The sequence below is a fragment of the Camelina sativa genome, chromosome 13 (assembly GCF_000633955.1).
Source record: "Camelina sativa cultivar DH55 chromosome 13, Cs, whole genome shotgun sequence".
Lineage (NCBI taxonomy): Eukaryota > Viridiplantae > Streptophyta > Magnoliopsida > Brassicales > Brassicaceae > Camelina > Camelina sativa.
Genome location: NC_025697.1, coordinates 17,946,264 through 17,963,528, shown reverse-complemented (window position 1 = coordinate 17,963,528; position 17,265 = coordinate 17,946,264). Strand labels below are relative to the sequence as shown.

General features: G+C 35.9%; 3 protein-coding genes and 1 long non-coding RNA gene across 4 annotated transcripts in view; 1 reads left to right on the top strand and 3 right to left on the bottom strand.

Annotated features, from left to right (window-relative positions):
• LOC109128514 (light-mediated development protein DET1-like) overlaps positions 1 to 477 on the bottom strand; it is a 4,333-nt gene extending 3,856 nt beyond the window's left edge. Inside the window, exon 1 of the mRNA XM_019235136.1 lies at positions 203 to 477. Within this exon, the coding sequence (XP_019090681.1) occupies positions 203 to 364 (162 nt within the window). The 5' untranslated portion in view covers positions 365 to 477. The remainder of the gene's footprint in view (positions 1 to 202) is intronic.
• Positions 1,235 to 2,638, bottom strand: LOC104737018 (phytolongin Phyl1.1-like). The gene has a single exon (XM_019234349.1). The coding sequence runs from the start codon at positions 2,164 to 2,166 to the stop codon at positions 1,381 to 1,383; it is 786 nt and encodes a 261-aa protein (XP_019089894.1). The 5' UTR covers positions 2,167 to 2,638; the 3' UTR covers positions 1,235 to 1,380.
• On the bottom strand, positions 2,975 to 5,119 carry LOC104737019. Its single transcript, XR_002034776.1, has 3 exons — positions 4,629 to 5,119; positions 3,569 to 3,846; positions 2,975 to 3,477 (listed from the first exon to the last, which is right to left on the bottom strand). It is a non-coding gene; the product is annotated as an uncharacterized LOC104737019 (long non-coding RNA).
• LOC104737017 (UDP-arabinopyranose mutase 3-like) lies at positions 8,120 to 17,018 on the top strand. The gene is made up of 4 exons (XM_010457116.2): positions 8,120 to 8,513; positions 15,675 to 15,925; positions 16,008 to 16,176; positions 16,412 to 17,018. Exons 1-4 carry the CDS (start codon positions 8,184 to 8,186, stop codon positions 16,730 to 16,732), a joined length of 1,071 nt encoding a protein of 356 aa, XP_010455418.1. The 5' UTR covers positions 8,120 to 8,183; the 3' UTR covers positions 16,733 to 17,018.

Genomic DNA, 17,265 nt, shown 5'->3' with positions numbered 1-17,265 from the left:
AGATGAGTTCGTTAGCTGAAGCGAGATTGACTGAGTAGAGCTGAGTGAAGAAGCTATCGAATCTAGAAGCACGGCGAGGTAAAGGAGGAGGAGGTGCGGTGGAATCGTCTTGTGTTGTTGAGTAAGTGAGCCAAGAAGGACGATAGACGATGAGTTCTTGGTGGTTACGAGAAAAGCTAATGAGGAAGAGACCGTCTTCGGTGAATTTGCGGAAACAGTGATCGGGTGATTCGACATCGTAGAGTGTTGAGTTTGGGACTAGGTTTTCGTAGAAGAGTCTTGAACGATTCACGGAAGCGCTCGGTGGTGGAGTTCGAATCTGTCGTTCGAATACCCTGGCGGTGATGTTACCGCTTGTGAACATTGCCCCCAGAGGGCACACGGAACAAAAAAAAATGGAAGCTTTTTTGAGTTGTGTTTATGGTTTCTGGTTCAGTGGTGAAAATGGAGGAGACGATGGAAGAGAGAGAGAGGGGTTTGGTTTCTCAATCTGTTTTAGATTAGTAATGGGCCTGTGATTTTGGTGTTTGAGACTGGCCCAATAGCTATAATATTGGGTCCATTGGAATTGAAGGCCATGAGGCCTGGGCGTTTGGATATCGATTGGATTCGATTCGGATTTTTCGGATTTCGGATTTTTTGGATATTGACTCTAACATCCATTCGGTTATTTATAAAATTTGGTTCGGTTTCGGTTCAGATAATTCGGATTTCGGATCGGTTCAGATATGATTGTCGATAACCAAAATTAAAGCCAAGAACCGATTGGTTATTTCCTTAATATCGGTTCGGTTTTATCCGCTTACTTTGGTTCGGATACGGTTCGGATTTTTCGGATTCATATTTTATGCCCAGGCCTAGATGAGAGAATGAATACAAGAGCTTGGTTGGTACTTCTTCTTGCAAATGTTATGTTTGCAAAAACGGTTGCGGTTGCTAACGTTTTAAACGATTTGGATCGGAGTCTATGAGAGCAAGGATGGAATCTAAAGATCAATATGTTTATTGGTGAAGCTTTGTTACTACTCTCATGCATATGCCACTTTAGTTGCCGATTTTACTTATTCTAAAAGGCAAGGGGGCCTATATATTAAGACTCACATATTAGACCATCATCATACTTGAAAGAGGATTGAGTTCCAAGTTTGAGAACTCAAACAGTCTAATCATATATAGAGATGGAGACATTACAAAGAACACTGAAGAAGAAAGTAGAACCAACTGTACAAAGCTATGACTAAAAGCAACACATAAGCCAAATTATAACTTAAGGCTACACATACAATCAACAATGTTGCATACTTTTGCCTACTGGAATTGCACAAGGGATTGTAAAAAATAAATACTTTGTCTGCACAATTCGGATCTAGAATTTGTAGATCATGAACGTGTACACTCAATGCCTCGACATATAGCCAACCAAATACCAAACAGTGTCAAACAAATAGCTGCATCAATAGCAAGAACAACTTGAACTAAACGCCGCCATTTCCATTCAAAGCTTTGAGAAACAGAACGTCCCCTACTCGACGATACACACTCCGTTCCTGCTCCATCCGCAGCATCGGTTCTGTTCGGCCTATCACTAGACTTCCTGTGTTCCTCAAGCTCAATGCCTCTAACTGAAATCAAATGATCTTTCCCTTTCTTCTTCTCTTGCCTCCCTAACTTCCCCAAAAGCGGAGCTTTAGTCGAATTCGACGAACCTTCGCTCTGTTCACCAAGATTACTATTTTGAGTCTTCAAATCATTGTTAGCATTCTCAGCAACACGTTCAAGTGAAGCTATGAGTCTAGTAACAACAGGAACAAGCTGATTACCAACATCATCAATAGAACCAATCATAGCAGTAAAACTGCTTCCTCTATAATTCTTCCTAGCAGCTTTCTTGAACTCATCTCTCAAATGTTCAAGAAACTTAAGAACACTAGATCTCCTCAAAGCCTCATCAACAATAGCGAAATACACAAACCCATCTCCTCCTATTAGAAACCCAAACCTCCTCTTCCCGATGGTTTCAAAGTACCAATTGTGAAAAGGCGGAGACTTTTCTAAACACAAAGCAGCGAGACCTTCGTTACTATGGTCACCACCGTTGTAAGAGTAAAGAATCTGATTGTCTCTTGAGACACAACAGTAATGAACTGTTTTCTTGATTAAACCCATTTGGAAAAAGTTTTGTCTTTTGTGATTTTGTTTGTTTTTGGTTTAAGCAATCAAGTTGAGACAGAAGAGGAAAGAAGAGAAGTCTGTGATTAGAGCAAAGAAGAAGAGAGAAATTGAGATGAAGAAGTCGAAGAGTAAGTCAAAGAGAAGAAGAAAGTACCAACAAAATCCTTCGGCGATGTATTCAAAATCGAGGATGAATTCTCTCATTCCTCTTCTCTAGGGTTCTTGGGTCATATGTGTGTGTGTGTGAGCTTTGAGAGATGTGAGTCCTCCTATCTTTGTGAAGAAAAAGTCAGAACTCGACGACCAAACAAAAGGACGTGGTCCACAACCCTTATGCTTATTATTAAAAAAACTATTAATTTCTATGTATGTATATAGCGACGTTTTGGTTCTTCAGTTCCATTTGGTTCCGTTCTTGCCGTTCTTAGTGAGTGCCTCTCCTAAGTTACTTTCAAATTAATTAATCATATAATTAATACTAATTTAAGTAAAGTANTTTCTTGATTAAACCCATTTGGAAAAAGTTTTGTCTTTTGTGATTTTGTTTGTTTTTGGTTTAAGCAATCAAGTTGAGACAGAAGAGGAAAGAAGAGAAGTCTGTGATTAGAGCAAAGAAGAAGAGAGAAATTGAGATGAAGAAGTCGAAGAGTAAGTCAAAGAGAAGAAGAAAGTACCAACAAAATCCTTCGGCGATGTATTCAAAATCGAGGATGAATTCTCTCATTCCTCTTCTCTAGGGTTCTTGGGTCATATGTGTGTGTGTGTGAGCTTTGAGAGATGTGAGTCCTCCTATCTTTGTGAAGAAAAAGTCAGAACTCGACGACCAAACAAAAGGACGTGGTCCACAACCCTTATGCTTATTATTAAAAAAACTATTAATTTCTATGTATGTATATAGCGACGTTTTGGTTCTTCAGTTCCATTTGGTTCCGTTCTTGCCGTTCTTAGTGAGTGCCTCTCCTAAGTTACTTTCAAATTAATTAATCATATAATTAATACTAATTTAAGTAAAGTAACTTTAAGAATATTTTTGCAAAATCATTCTTTTACAAATGAACCCAAAAAAGGTTGCTCAATCATTTAAATAATAATTTTTTAACATAACAACCAAAATGTTTTTTTTGTTCTTTACCCAAAATATCAAACTTAAACTAACATAATCAGCAACATTTTCATATTGGAGACTCAATTTGCTGTTTCATATTGCAACAAGATTTGAGTTTTCTTATACACATTGTGGATTCTGCAAATAAATTAGAAACTAAACTTGAAATGAAAGCTTGGAAATGCAATCACAAGATAATCCTGCAATCACAAGATAATCCAATCAGAGAAGTTTGGAAATGAAGGAGATTGAAAGAGTTGTAAAGCCTGTTCGAAGACTCTTAAAACTAACCCGAGTTGGGATGCTTTAAGGATCGTCTTCTCGTGGATGTAATGAGCAAAATTCACTCTTGCTCGTTGTTCGTTCTCGAGACAAATATATGGCAGTGAGAATCATGTGTTTTTAAATTGCTTCAACTAAACTAGTCTTAACATAAAGCAGAATGAGACAATTGATTATGGATAACTCACGGGTATTCTGCAGTGAACTTGAAGGTCATCGTTCATCTGGTGGAGACGGCTTTTTGCTAGCTCTGCAGCCTCACCAGCTCTCTTTGAAGCTTCACCAGCCTATTTACAGAACAATATTCAGATTTAGTAAAAGCCTCCAAGATAAAGTTGCACACTTGCAGTAATCCATTGACCATTTAACAAACCTGGTATGTATACACACATCAAACAAGAATCAAATCAAGCAACAAACATAACCATAGTTGCTTAAAATGTAACAAATCAACAAAAGAGTTACCAACTGAGAGAATAAACTTGACTAATCAGAAAGAAATACATCAACCAAAAAGACACTCAATTACAATGCTCAACAAAGAAGGTTAAAAACAAGCAATCTTCAAATCACCAGTCCCACATACTCAATGCACACAATTCCTATATATAAAAACATGCCTGGTTGCATCGGAAGAGGATTCTTATTGACAGCCGGACCAATACGCATCCTATAAAGCTCTAACTCTGTTTCTAACACCAATCTATCACCAGTCTGATTCCAAGGGTCATGACTCATGAAAGATTGAGAACTATTCAACTATTAAGTAACAACCAATCTATATGATCTAAAAAAAAATCTTTCTTCTAGCTTCCTAACTTTTGATTTAGTCACAGAAGATACATAATTGGCAAATGTTACAACCAAAATCAGATCATTAATGCAAAAAAAAATTCTCTTTTTGGGTAGACAACTAACATCAACCCAAAAACATTCAACAACGCTTTTTTAAAACAAACAAAAACTTCAACATCAATCACAACAGATGGCAAAATTCCCCAATTTGTTGTTACCTTAACTTTTCACAAAAGCATAAACTCAAAAAATGGGATCAAGAAGAAAACTTTACCGTGAACAAAAGGATAGCGACAACAGCTTGAACAACCTGCTGAAGAAGAACACCTTTGACTACAGAAGATTTCGAAACAAGATTCTTCTCTGCTTCTTCAGTCTTTGAATGTAATCCTAGAATACAACCAATACACCACAATCGGAGCCACAGTTCCTAGCAATTCATCCGGTACAGCAAAACCCATCAATCCATAAAAATCTCTCCCTAATCTCAGATCCTCTTCTTCATTAACCAAAAACGCAAATGATGATACAGAGAGGGGGAAATAAAATTATCACAAAAAGAAAGCAAAGATTTGATCTTTTTCACAGGAATCAAACAGAGGAAAACTTCCAATGAGAAAGCAACCATCGAGATTTAGCCAGAAAATTCAACGATTCGATATGAATCGATTGATTTTTCCAATGGCGATTCTTCGCCTTTTTTATCGCCCACGAACGAGAGAGAAGAGAGATGGTTTCGGGAAAGAATGAATAAGAAATGAGAAAAAAAATACATTTTATATTTCTGAATCCACTAATAGGCAAAAGCCACGTCGTTTTGTTCAAGGGGTTCTCCAATTACTACTTCCCACACCATCGATACTCTGCTTGTTAGACTCAGAAATGGTTTTTTAATAACATTTTGGGCCCCAATTGTGAGAGTAACCCAGTAAGTACTCTCCAGTAGAGATGGTCTTGGGATCCATAAGAAAACCGAAGGTTTAGTTTGCTTATGTATTTTGGATAGAACCAACAAATAACCACAGTTTATAGATATCGGTTTGGTTCCGGTTATTTTATTTTATCCGAGATATCAAAAAAGAACCAAACTACCTAAATAGTAAATGCCCGAACAAAATTGGGTAAAATGTATCGGACTGAATATCCAAAAATATTTTGGTCAGGAGTTGGACAATTGGACAACTAAGGGTTTGCCAAACATTTTCGATTATATTCGGGTACACAATACACATGGATAAAATACCCAAATCAAAAAAAAAACTAAACCAAAATAAAACCAAAATTTTTGTTTATTGAAATGAATCTGTATATAAATTTTTAATTTTGTTAAAATTTGGGTCATTATATCTAATATGTTGTTTGATCTATGGACAAACACCGCCAATATATTAGCAATTATCATCTCAGCAAAGCTCACGGCGACAACAAATCCCACGGTGAACATCATTTCACAAGAGTCAAATTATTCAAGCTCGAAAAGGTTATTATCATTATCTTTGATTAGATTTGATTTTGTAGATTCCTATCATATAAGAAGTGGGTAGATTTGTGAATGATATAAAAGATGACCGTAGGAAACTGATTAGTTTATGTGGCTATATCTAGCTCGTTGCCAAATTTGAAGTTTAAAGGCAAACAATTGTTTTTTTCTACTTCTTGCAAACTTACACACTTTAAGTTTTTTTTGAACAAAATCTTCTTTAATTATTTCCATCTAAAAACACTAATATACACAACAAAACAAATTTTGGGCTCTTAAGTGCATTACAAAACAATCTTCTTTTATTGTTTTCTTATTAAACATCACTTTTATTTATTTTTTGTCAAAAAGAATCTTATATTAATCATAAATATCAACGTACAAAATGTTCACAAACTATAAAGGTGGATTAAAACTAGCAGAATAAAATTCCATATTAAAACTCCCAAATCTGTATAAGACTCCCAAAACCATCACTTTAAAATTTTAATTAAGATTAATGATTCCTAAAATCTGCACACTTATGTTTACTTCACTTTGAGTGGGCTAAGAGATGAAACATATAGAGCATTTTCATCATCAAAGTAAATGATATGAATCATAAACAAAAAAAAAGTATAAATTTCGAATATAATACTCATATTGTGAAATTTATTCCACATTAGATATTGCGGCAATCAATACCAAAGTGAAAGTGCACTCATCAGTCATCTGAAAATAAGAAGACTAGATTTCTTTTTTTTTGGTTGTCCAAAAGATTAAACTAATAATCTAGATTATAAATTTTAGTTATCGAACCTCAGCTTTAACCAAAAAAAAACTAGAATATAACGTAGCTTTGAATTCGTCGTGCATAATTTATTTTAAAACAGCTAACAAAATCATATTACTGAATTATGGAAATTAGAAACTAATCACAAAATTCTCATTCCTACGCATGGCCATTCACCTAATTTGTTTTGTTATATAAAAACCAGTCACCTAGTGAATCTGTATAATATAGGAAATAGTGAATTAACAATTGAAAATTTTCATGCTTTGAAAATTTGAAATATACAAAATGCACTTGTTCAAAAAATTAGATATATGAGACGTGTAATAAAGACATCATTTTCGGTGATACAGATTGAGAAGAAATGACTATCGTAAAATGAAGAGGAAAAGCTAGTCATCAAGTACATGTGACCCTCGATTCCTTCTTTAACGTTTTCTTTTTTCTCTTTTTGGGCAAAACTTTAACGTCTATAATTCCTAAATTTAATGCCCAATTTTTCATCTTCAATTTTCTGTTGCATCTTTACTTCTCATATAAAATTATTTTAGATTGTTGCGTAGTCTCATACTCGAAATGTTCTTATAAATATTTTAACTGACGTGTATATATCTAGTTTTTTTGGACAACCAATATATGATCAAATGTATTGTTTTCACATTTTTTTCCAGTGTAAAATAAATAGGATATCTATATTTTCGCCCAATAATTAATTTTAGTAAATGGTGTTTAGTAATTTGATTCAAAGCAATAGTCAAGGATTTTCAAACTTTAATTTTCTACTAATTAAAATAGCGAGTAAATTCATTAACTTTATGTTACACACGTAACATTGTAAACTTTAAAGGTATTTTTTGTTAACCCTAACTCTTCGCAAATCTAAAATTCGCTTTTCCGAAAAGTTTAAAACGACGAAGATTCGATACACTTCTTAAATTTTGGAGCAAACCGTTTTTTTCCTCGGATCTTGGGTGTCACGTTCTTTATATATATATATATATATATATAATATATTGATTGATCATATAAACACTAGTTAAGATATTATCGAAAATGGTAATTCTTGTTTTTTAAATAATGTATGTATTTTCTATATATCAAATTTAAACATAATATTTTAAGATTTTAAAATAAGAAACTACCAGTCATAATGAGCCACCAGAATATGTTCTATTAAAGAATTTAACCTATAGTCCTATAGGCTTTATTATATAGAAGTACAAAAAATGGTTCAACTTGCAATATACTAAATATTTATTGTAATACATTAATTCTAAAATTGAAACACAAATTTGTTGTAATACATTAATCATTTGGAATCTTGAATAATCCATAAACCATCTAGAAGGATCTAACTCCAGTTTTGTAAAAAGATAGTACAGATGACGTCTTAAAACAAGAAACATCAAGCAAGTTTTGGCAACCAAAAAGAAAAGTGAAAAGCTACTATATTTTATTCTTCAAGTAATATAATGGGATCTTCTCACTTCTCACCTCTATAAATACTCGAGGTCTCATTAATTCCTCATTATCACACATCACCTTCTCTTTTCTTTGCAATTTCTCAGTCATCTCAAATGGCGCAACTCTCTTCCTCGGTGAATCCAGTGCCCATGCTGAAAGATGAGCTCGACATCGTGATCCCAACGATCCGCAACCTGGACTTCTTGGAGATGTGGAGGCCATTCTTTGAGCAATACCATCTGATCATCATTCAGGATGGTGATCCTTTACAGACCATCAAGGTTCCAAAAGGGTTCGACTATGAGCTGTACAACAGGAACGATATCAATCGTATCTTGGGTCAGAAGGCATCTTGCATTTCCTCCAAGGACTCTGCTTGCCGCTTCTTCGGTTACTTGGTCTCCAAGAAGAAGTATATCTATACCATTGATGATGATTGCTTCGTAAGTAGCTTTCTCTCTCTCCCTCTATCTATCACATTTATGAGTAGCATCTGTAAACGCATATTTGTGGCTAGGTGTAGTTACGATCGACTTTGTGTTTGTAAATAACACACAAGCTTTGTTAACGGGGTTCGGTTTTTCCTACATCCCCGGGACCTAGTCCAGAACAAATTCACTAGAACAACATAGCAATTACAACTGCATATGATACAAGCACTACTATGCCTATCATTCTTTTCTAGATGAATAAACCATCAAAAGATATCTCTATCTTGTTGATGGGGCAACACCACACATCTTGTGTGCATCTCTTAAAACTACCTTGAAGCGCGCAAGTTTTCATGAAGCGCTCTCTTGGCATTTATATCCATTGCCCAACCCCTAGAGTTGGCAACTTTCCTATTATACAACAAATAGGAAATTTAGAACTTACCTTTTTCTTTTTGGATAAGGAAAGTTTCTCTTTATGATCTCATCTTGAATCTTCCATTCAAGATGTTCATCCAGTTAAGCAGCCGCCACTTGGCTTGTCCAAGTCGGCCTTAAGCTTCTGTACTCAAACTTTTCAATTCAGCTTCTTGTACTACTTCCTGTATTAACGTCAGACTAGTACAAGAAATGCTTCACACGTTTGATACATCCTCTGGTATATCTAACTGCAAGGTTCTTGACTCAACACCTTATCTTCTTAAGCTCTGCTCTACCAGCATTTGTATTAAGTAATACTTCATCTTCTGTGTCAACTATTCCAGCATTTGTATCATGTAATGCATCAGCCTGTGTCAGTTTTGTCTTTTTTAGTAGAGAATCTATGACATGTTCTAAGCCTTATAAAACTTCAATCAACACAACATCTTCAATCTCTCCCTTGGTGATTGAGTTTTATAATCCATGCTCCTTTTAAAACCAGCTTCAATCTCTCCCTTAATGATTGACTTTTTAATTCTATGCAGCTTATAAAACCAGTCATCACAATATCTTCAATCTCTCACTTGATGACTGAGTTTTAAATCTCCTTCAATCTCTGATTTTATATGGTATATCATGCAATCTGTCTTGAAAGATCAAACATCCTCATTCTCCCCCTTTTTAACTTAGTTTGATACTCAACCATTCTTCTCTTAAATCAGATCCAAGTAGCAACCAATCAATCAGACCACAACACTCCCCATAAGATCAACAACTCTTCTTTGTGTGATATCTCCCCTTGCTTGAGTGCATAACTGAGTTAAAAACTCTACTTGTGTCTGTGTGCTTATATCGTATGGATGTTTAACATCCTGTGCAGACTCTTATAGATACGGTGACACAGCTTTTGATTGTTCTCTGAAGTTCCTTCTATTCAACCGTCACTTACAACACAAGTGGTTCAGTCCCATCTTCTGATATTTCCTCTTCATTCCTTCTCTTGAAGCAAAAATATTAAGCTCTCTAACGTAATTCCTGCAAAGCTTTTCCAAAATCACCATATCTAATCCACAGACTTCCACCATGAATTGAGCTAGCAAAACGCTCCCTAGTATCAACAAGCTGCATTCATGCTCTTCTTCTAAATTATCATACTCAAAATGCCCGAAGATTTAACAACCAATCTGAGAGTCTTTCTCTGCAATTACCCATCATGAACTCGACAATTTAGACTTAAGTCACCCATTTTTGTTCTCTTTGCTTTCTAAAATTGAAAGCCTCTTTCTCCTTTTGATAGCAACAGATCCATCAATACTTCAATATGCGAATCCTCATGTTTAAGAATGAGCTATTGAGAGAACTGATTCTTCATCACTATCTAGTGCTTTAGGAAAACACAATCAGATTTTTCCTCATTATTAACTATTCTTGATAAACCAGATTCTGAAGCCATAGAGACCAGTTTGATATTAGAACTGTTGTGTCAATGCTGAATTTTACCACCATAAGCCAAGCTTGATGACTGCTTGCAAAATTCCTTTAAACCCCACAACAACTCCTAAATCAACATGCCTTGATTAACCAGAAAGTCTCATGACACAATATCATCATAAACCTTACTATAACAATGAAGAAGAACCTCTTCTACCACATATTTTTATCATGAACTAGGAACTTCTTTTCTTAGTCTCAGTTGCGATCTCTCTGTTACACAATCTCATCTAAGAATGCTTTTCACATATTCCAGAATGCTTCCCAACATCTATGTTCTTTTCCCTTCATGTCATTAGAAATCATTATTGCTTAAGACTTTGATCATCATCCATCTGTATTCCCGGACTCAAAAACCAGTTCTCTTCTACCAGAATGTATTTCCACATGTCTAGAGTATCTCTGCCAAATTTCATCCCATTCCGAGTTCATTTGGTCGTCTGTTTGATGTTTCCACCCGAACTGATCAAAATCTGAAACTTCAGATAAAATGTGCCCTGATCAGGTTGAAGAAGCTCAAATACAACACAAAGCAACCATCAATATATCAATCCCACCGTTGAAACTCAATACAGAATTACCACAAAGCTTCCCACCAAGTTTCGGCTTGATCAGATTAGCCTAATCTGATTAGGTTTCATTTAGGGCTGGGCATTCGGATAACCCGTTCGGGTTCGGGTATTACCCATTCGGGTTCGGGTAAATGGGTTTAGAAAAATAGAATCCATTGAGTATTTTTAGATATATGGGTTCGGTTCGGTTTGGGTACTATCGGGTTCGGGTCGGTTTGGGTTACAAATTTTAGAACCCGATTAGTATCCGAACTACCGGGTACCCGAAAAAATATAATTAAATTTAAATAAATTTAGTTAAATTTTGACTTACATAACAAAATATTTTAGATATTTTGATTATTTTTGATATTTAGGTATAAAACTAAATGAAATATTCAAAATTATAATCATAATTTTGGGGTAATTGCATTATATTAATGATAAATATTATAAATATGTTTATATGTTCGGGTTTAATGGGTACCCAAATGGGTACCGGGTATTACCCGACCCTAACCCGAACCCACGAATATTAGAAAATGAACCCAATAGGGTTTTATAGGCAAACCCGTACCCAACCCGAACCCGGTTTTTCGGGTCGGGTTCCGGGTTGGGTATTCGGGTACGGTTTTTATGCCTAGACCTAGTTTCATTCACCAAATGATGCCTTGAATCAGACATCACAGAAACTGTTTTCTCCTTGCTTCTTTTATCTGAAAAATATATAGTTTGACATTGATGATGCAATTCATATCTCTTCTTTGCCTTGAGATTCATGCTCATGATCACAACCCTTGATAGCTTCTCCATTCTCATGTAGTGAACCCAAACTTGTTCTTGTTACCAGCCACGTAACCTTAACCAATTCACTTACGCTATCCACATTATGCTTAATCTGAGTTAATCAAACTCTGAGCACAGATTGATACCGACCAACTTCTCATCTATAGTGAGTCATCACGTAGGATTCTCCTTCCTAATTGTTTTTCCCTCATTGTGTATCTTTAAGTTCGATCATTTTTCTCAAGCTAATCACCATGTTGAGCCACACTTAAGAATTCCTCACAAGGATCTTTATTAACTTTGACATCTGTTTCTAGACTCAACCCTTTGATCACCAACCAACATTCTTGCCTCAAATCATTTCGTAAGTTTCAGCCATGTCTGCAAAACCCTTTTTCTTAAACTCCTTACGATGAAAACTTAAGTCCTTCTTCCAATTCTGAACAACGACTACAGCTTTGACGACATCTCTACATTGGTTGAGCAAGCTTCTAGTGATGATGACTTCACAGAGAACTAGAACTATTCACAGATCTTTGTGCCTCATAACCTTAGCTCTTAGACTGAAGCATTTGCGTCTGTCTTGATGCAGAGGACAAGCGGAGCAGCAAACCAACCCAGAAAATTACAAAATTTTGTGAGAATATCAACAACAGTCATATGAAGCCATAGGAAAAACCAGATCACGATTTGGAGTCTTGGTTTAAGAGTTACGACCAATTTCCCAAGACAGATTCAGACTGATACGACCTGCAAGCATCTAACTTTGAGAGCAATTTTCCATCAAACCACACGGAATTATAAGGTGATCTTTATATCATAGGAAAGATCTTGCTTCCAAGTTTCTAAAACATCTTTCAAAGCTAGAATCCGAGTTCTATAGCCATAGTAACTGAAGAAGAAAGTAGCAACCCGTGAAACAAAGACTGTTCTTGAAACCTGCAACCTGCTTTTCATCATTCTTTGATTTCTCTGCAAATACCAGCACATCTTTCCAAACCATATTTTGATTCATGTTTCTTTCTCATGAAAATAACCATTAATAGCTGATCAAGAACAAAGAACACACTCTTTGTTTTCTTCTCCCAAAGCTCTTTCTATGAAGCTCAACATTCTTCTTTCTCTTGTTGATTGTGTGTCTCACAAAGACAAATTCCAATTCACGACACATACATCAACACACTTCCAAATCATACTTCAACCAACACATACATCAACACACTTCCAAATCATACTTCAACCAACACATACATCAACACACTTCCAAATTCTGTTTTGATTCCACAATTCCCTTATAGCCTCGTGTTTCTCCATGAATCAGTTTGAATTCTGCTTAAGCAATCATCTGATTGTCTATTCGAGCCAGAATACAAACTTCAAGCAATTTTGCAAAATCATCTCCGAAAAACTTTAATTCTATTCAAATCAACCACGAATCAGACAAAGAAGACATCATCTCGATGATTTCTTGGAACCCAGAAGTTGAATCCACCTTTGCTTGAATGATTCTTCAACATAAACACCTCTTTTCCTTTCAAATTGCTGCAAACAAATCATGAGGAGAAGTTTCTCGATATCATCTCCCTCGATAACTTGAGATGAGTCGACAACCCTTTGAATTTACGAACTTCTCCATTCATCCTCAAATTCTCTATGGGTTATAAATTTATCAACAAAGACTTGCAATCCCTTTCTTCGTTTCTCCCAACGGCGCAAAATCAAAACTTTGATATCCTTGAAATCGTTTTGAGTAGCGTAGAAGATTCAGACCCAATCTGACTCTGGTTGTTCTTCTCAAACCAACCGGTTATCTCTTGGTTCAAATTTAAAACCTCTGATCCTTCTAAAAAGTAAAACCTCAAATATTCTTCAATCTTCATGATTCATCAACAACGGACAGAGAACTGGATGCGACACAATTTTTTTAAATAACTTTGCAACTTCTGATGACTTCTCTTCACCGGTACTTTCTCTCGTAGAAGCTGAAGCTTTATATGAAACTCTTTGTCTTTACTTGGATTCTGTGACAAAAGCCATCTTTTCCAAACAAATCATCTTAATAGCAACCACCACCATCTTTGTTCATCCTAATTAAAAATATTATGTCAACTGGTTACTTAACATGCTCCATGTGGTGCTTTCTTGAATCTCATAATGCAACTGGTTCCATCTCACAGATGTTGAGCATCATATGCATTCACCCAGATGAGATCTAAGACCTTTGCTCTCTCCGTGCATATCACATTATCACTGAGAGCTTTTAACGCGTGACCAACTACTTCTTCCAACTTTGAATTCCGCACAGTAGCTTCAAGTCATTAATTCTTGGCCTCGAAATCTCTCCTCTATTCCTCGATGACTTTTTTCAATAGCATGAGAAACACGACACTCAAGTCTTCCATATTATGACTATTTTGAATCTTAGTATCTTACAATGAGATCATGATCACCACTTCTGCTTCGACGAGAACAACTCCGGTGACTTCTCTTCATTGATCACCAAAGATATAAGTCGAGCCTTCAATCTAAATTGATTTTGATTGTGGACTTTGAAACAATAAATAATGTTGTTTTATTTTTCACAAGAATCAGAAATTTCTGGTACTCGAGCTTCTTCACCCTTTATCCCGAATACATGATATCAATTTCCACAATTCCTGTAATACTAAATTCACATCTGTCTCCGATAAACCTTCTCCTTTCTCTCCCACTGAAACTTGAGCATACGTCTCTATGAGAACTCTTCAATTTCACAACCCCGAGGAGAACCAACGAAACCTCTGTTTGACCTTTGAACATGATGCAAATCTAATCACTGCCTACCGTTATCTCTGACAGTTCCCTCCTCGTCGTTGTCTAACATAATACTTCATCCTTCTCTCTTGGCTTTCATAATGATTGTAGTCTCTCTTTCTATTTAACAGATCATGAACTTTTTCTTCTCATCCGATTCAAATTTCTCTATCTAGCCACAAAATCCAGGACCATACCCGAAATAAAAACAAGGTTTGTGTCGAGAACCGCTCTGATACCAATTGTAAACGCATATTTGTGGCTAGGTGTAGTTACGATCGACTTTGTGTTTGTATGAGCATAAAGTAAATAACACACAAGCTTTGTTAACGGGGTTCGGTTTTTCCTACATCCTTGGGACCTAGTCCAGAACAAATTCACTAGAACAAGATAGCAATTACAACTGCATATGATACAAACACTACTATGCCTATCATTCTTTTCTAGATGAATAAACCATCAAAAGATCTCTCTATCTTGTTGATGGGGCAACACCACACATCTTGTGTGCATCTCTTAAAACTACCTTGAAGCGCGCAAGTCTTCATGAAGCGCTCTCTTGGCATTTATATCCATTGCTCAACCCCTAGGGTTGGCAACTTTCCTATTATACAACAAAAAGGAAATTTAGAACTTTCTTTTTTTCTTTTTGGATAAGGAAAGTTTCTCTTTATGATCTCATCTTGAATCTTCCATTCAAGATGTTCATCCAGCTAAGCAGCCGCCACTTGGCTTGTCCAAGTCGGCCTTAAGCTTCTGTACTCAAACTTTTCAATTCAGCTTCCTGTATTAACGTCGGACTAGTACAAGAACTGCTTCAGACGTTTGATACATCCTCTGGTATATCTAACTGCAAGGTTCTTGACTCAACACCTTATCTTCTTAAGCTCTGCTCTACCAGCATTTGTATTTAGTAATACTTCATCTTCTGTGTCAACTATTCCAACATTTGTATCATGTAATGCATCAGCCAGTGTCAGTTTTGTCTTGTTTTAGTAGAGAATCTATGACATGTTCTAAGCTTTATAAAACTTCAATCAACACAACATTTTCAGCATCTTCTGTTTACTTTCAAATTAGATAAAAGGGTTTTGTTAGTAAATTAGGGTTTTTTTGGGGGGCAATGTTGCAGGTTGCAAACGATCCATCGGGGAATGATATCATTGTGATTGAGCAACATATAATGAACCTCTTAACTCCATCAACCCCACACTTCTTCAACACACTTTATGATCCATACGCAAGTGGTGCCGACTTTGTTCGTGGATACCCTTTTAGTATGCGCGAAGGTGCTTTAACTGTGGTCTCCCATGGCCTTTGGCTCAACATGCCTGACTATGATGCTCCCACTCAGCTTGTGAAGCCACTTGAGAGGAATTCCAGGTAAATAGACAACTGATTTGCTTTTCTTCCCTTCTCTATAAACTTAAACATCACTAACTTACTCTTTTTTTGGTCTATGCAGGTACGTTGATGCTGTTATGACCATCCCCAAAGGAACTCTTTTCCCCATGTGTGGTATGAACCTCGCTTTTGACCGTGAGCTCATTGGCCCGGCTATGTACTTTGGACTTATGGGACATGGCCAACCAATTGGAGGTTATGACGACATGTGGGCTGGTTGGTGTGTCAAGGTACGTAGTTGAATTCTACTTAATGAAAAGAAGTCATATATAGTCTCTTGTGGGTGCACAAAAAAAATAATATATATATATATATATATATATATATAGTCTCTTGTGCATTGGTTACTTTTTCATCTTAATACTTTCGTTTACTAATCTAATTTAAACTTTTGTATATGAAGAGATGTATTTATATATTTCGTACACTAATCTTTTCTAATGTTTTGGACAATGGACAATGTAGGTGATATGTGACCATATGGGGTGGGGTGTGAAGACGGGTCTGCCTTACGTATGGCACAGTAAAGCCAGCTGCAACCGATTGGAGAATCTGGAGAAGGAATACAATGGAATATTCTGGCAGGAAGAGGCGATACCTTTCTTTCAGTCAGTTGCTCTACCCAATGAATGCACTTCGGTGCAGCAATGCTACCTCGAGCTGGCTAAGCAAGTGAAGGAGAAACTTGGAAAGGTGGATCCTTACTTCATCAAGCTTGCAGATGGAATGGTCACTTGGACTGAAGCTTGGGAAGAGCTCAACACTCCAATGGCAACCCAAAACTGAAGCACTAAACGAGGGCGTGGTAAGTAAAACTGTGAAAGAGAAGACGTGAATGTTAAAAGAAAAACCCAAAGTACAAGTAAAACTGAAGCACTAAGGTTGGTATTATCACATGTGTAACCCTCTATATGCTTCTCATAATAATAATGTTAAAGAAAAATGTAATATGTTCTTAAGTTATGTGTGTTGCCTTTACCGGCTTATAGGTATGATATAAATAATGATGTAATGTAATGCAAAATTATAACTATCTTTTTCTTCTTTTTATATATATATTACTATTTACTTATTTAGAGACAATTAACTAATAGTGATAAATATTTCTTAAATTGCATGCCTTATTTGTAAGCAACAAATATGCTCAAACAAATTTTAAAATAAATATTTATAAATAATGCAAACAAAGAACTTGACTAGTGTATATCTGTAGAAAGACTGATGAATAATGAAAAGAAAGAAAAAAAAACTCTATAAAGTTCAATAGCTAAGTGAATTTGTTTTGTGATTTTCGTAACTCGTAAGTAGCACGTACAGAG

What these genes read in the sequence shown, in the direction of transcription:
- LOC104737018 (XM_019234349.1), bottom strand. Translation starts at nt 2,166, where the DNA reads ATGGGTTTAATCAAGAAAACAGTTCATTACTGTTGTGTCTCAAGAGAC.
- LOC104737017 (XM_010457116.2), top strand. Translation starts at nt 8,184, where the DNA reads ATGGCGCAACTCTCTTCCTCGGTGAATCCAGTGCCCATGCTGAAAGAT. An exon ending in CCATTGATGATGATTGCTTC is followed by an intron (nt 8,514 to 15,674) that starts GTAAGTAGCTTT and finishes GCAATGTTGCAG; the next exon opens with GTTGCAAACGATCCATCGGG. An exon ending in CCACTTGAGAGGAATTCCAG is followed by an intron (nt 15,926 to 16,007) that starts GTAAATAGACAA and finishes TGGTCTATGCAG; the next exon opens with GTACGTTGATGCTGTTATGA.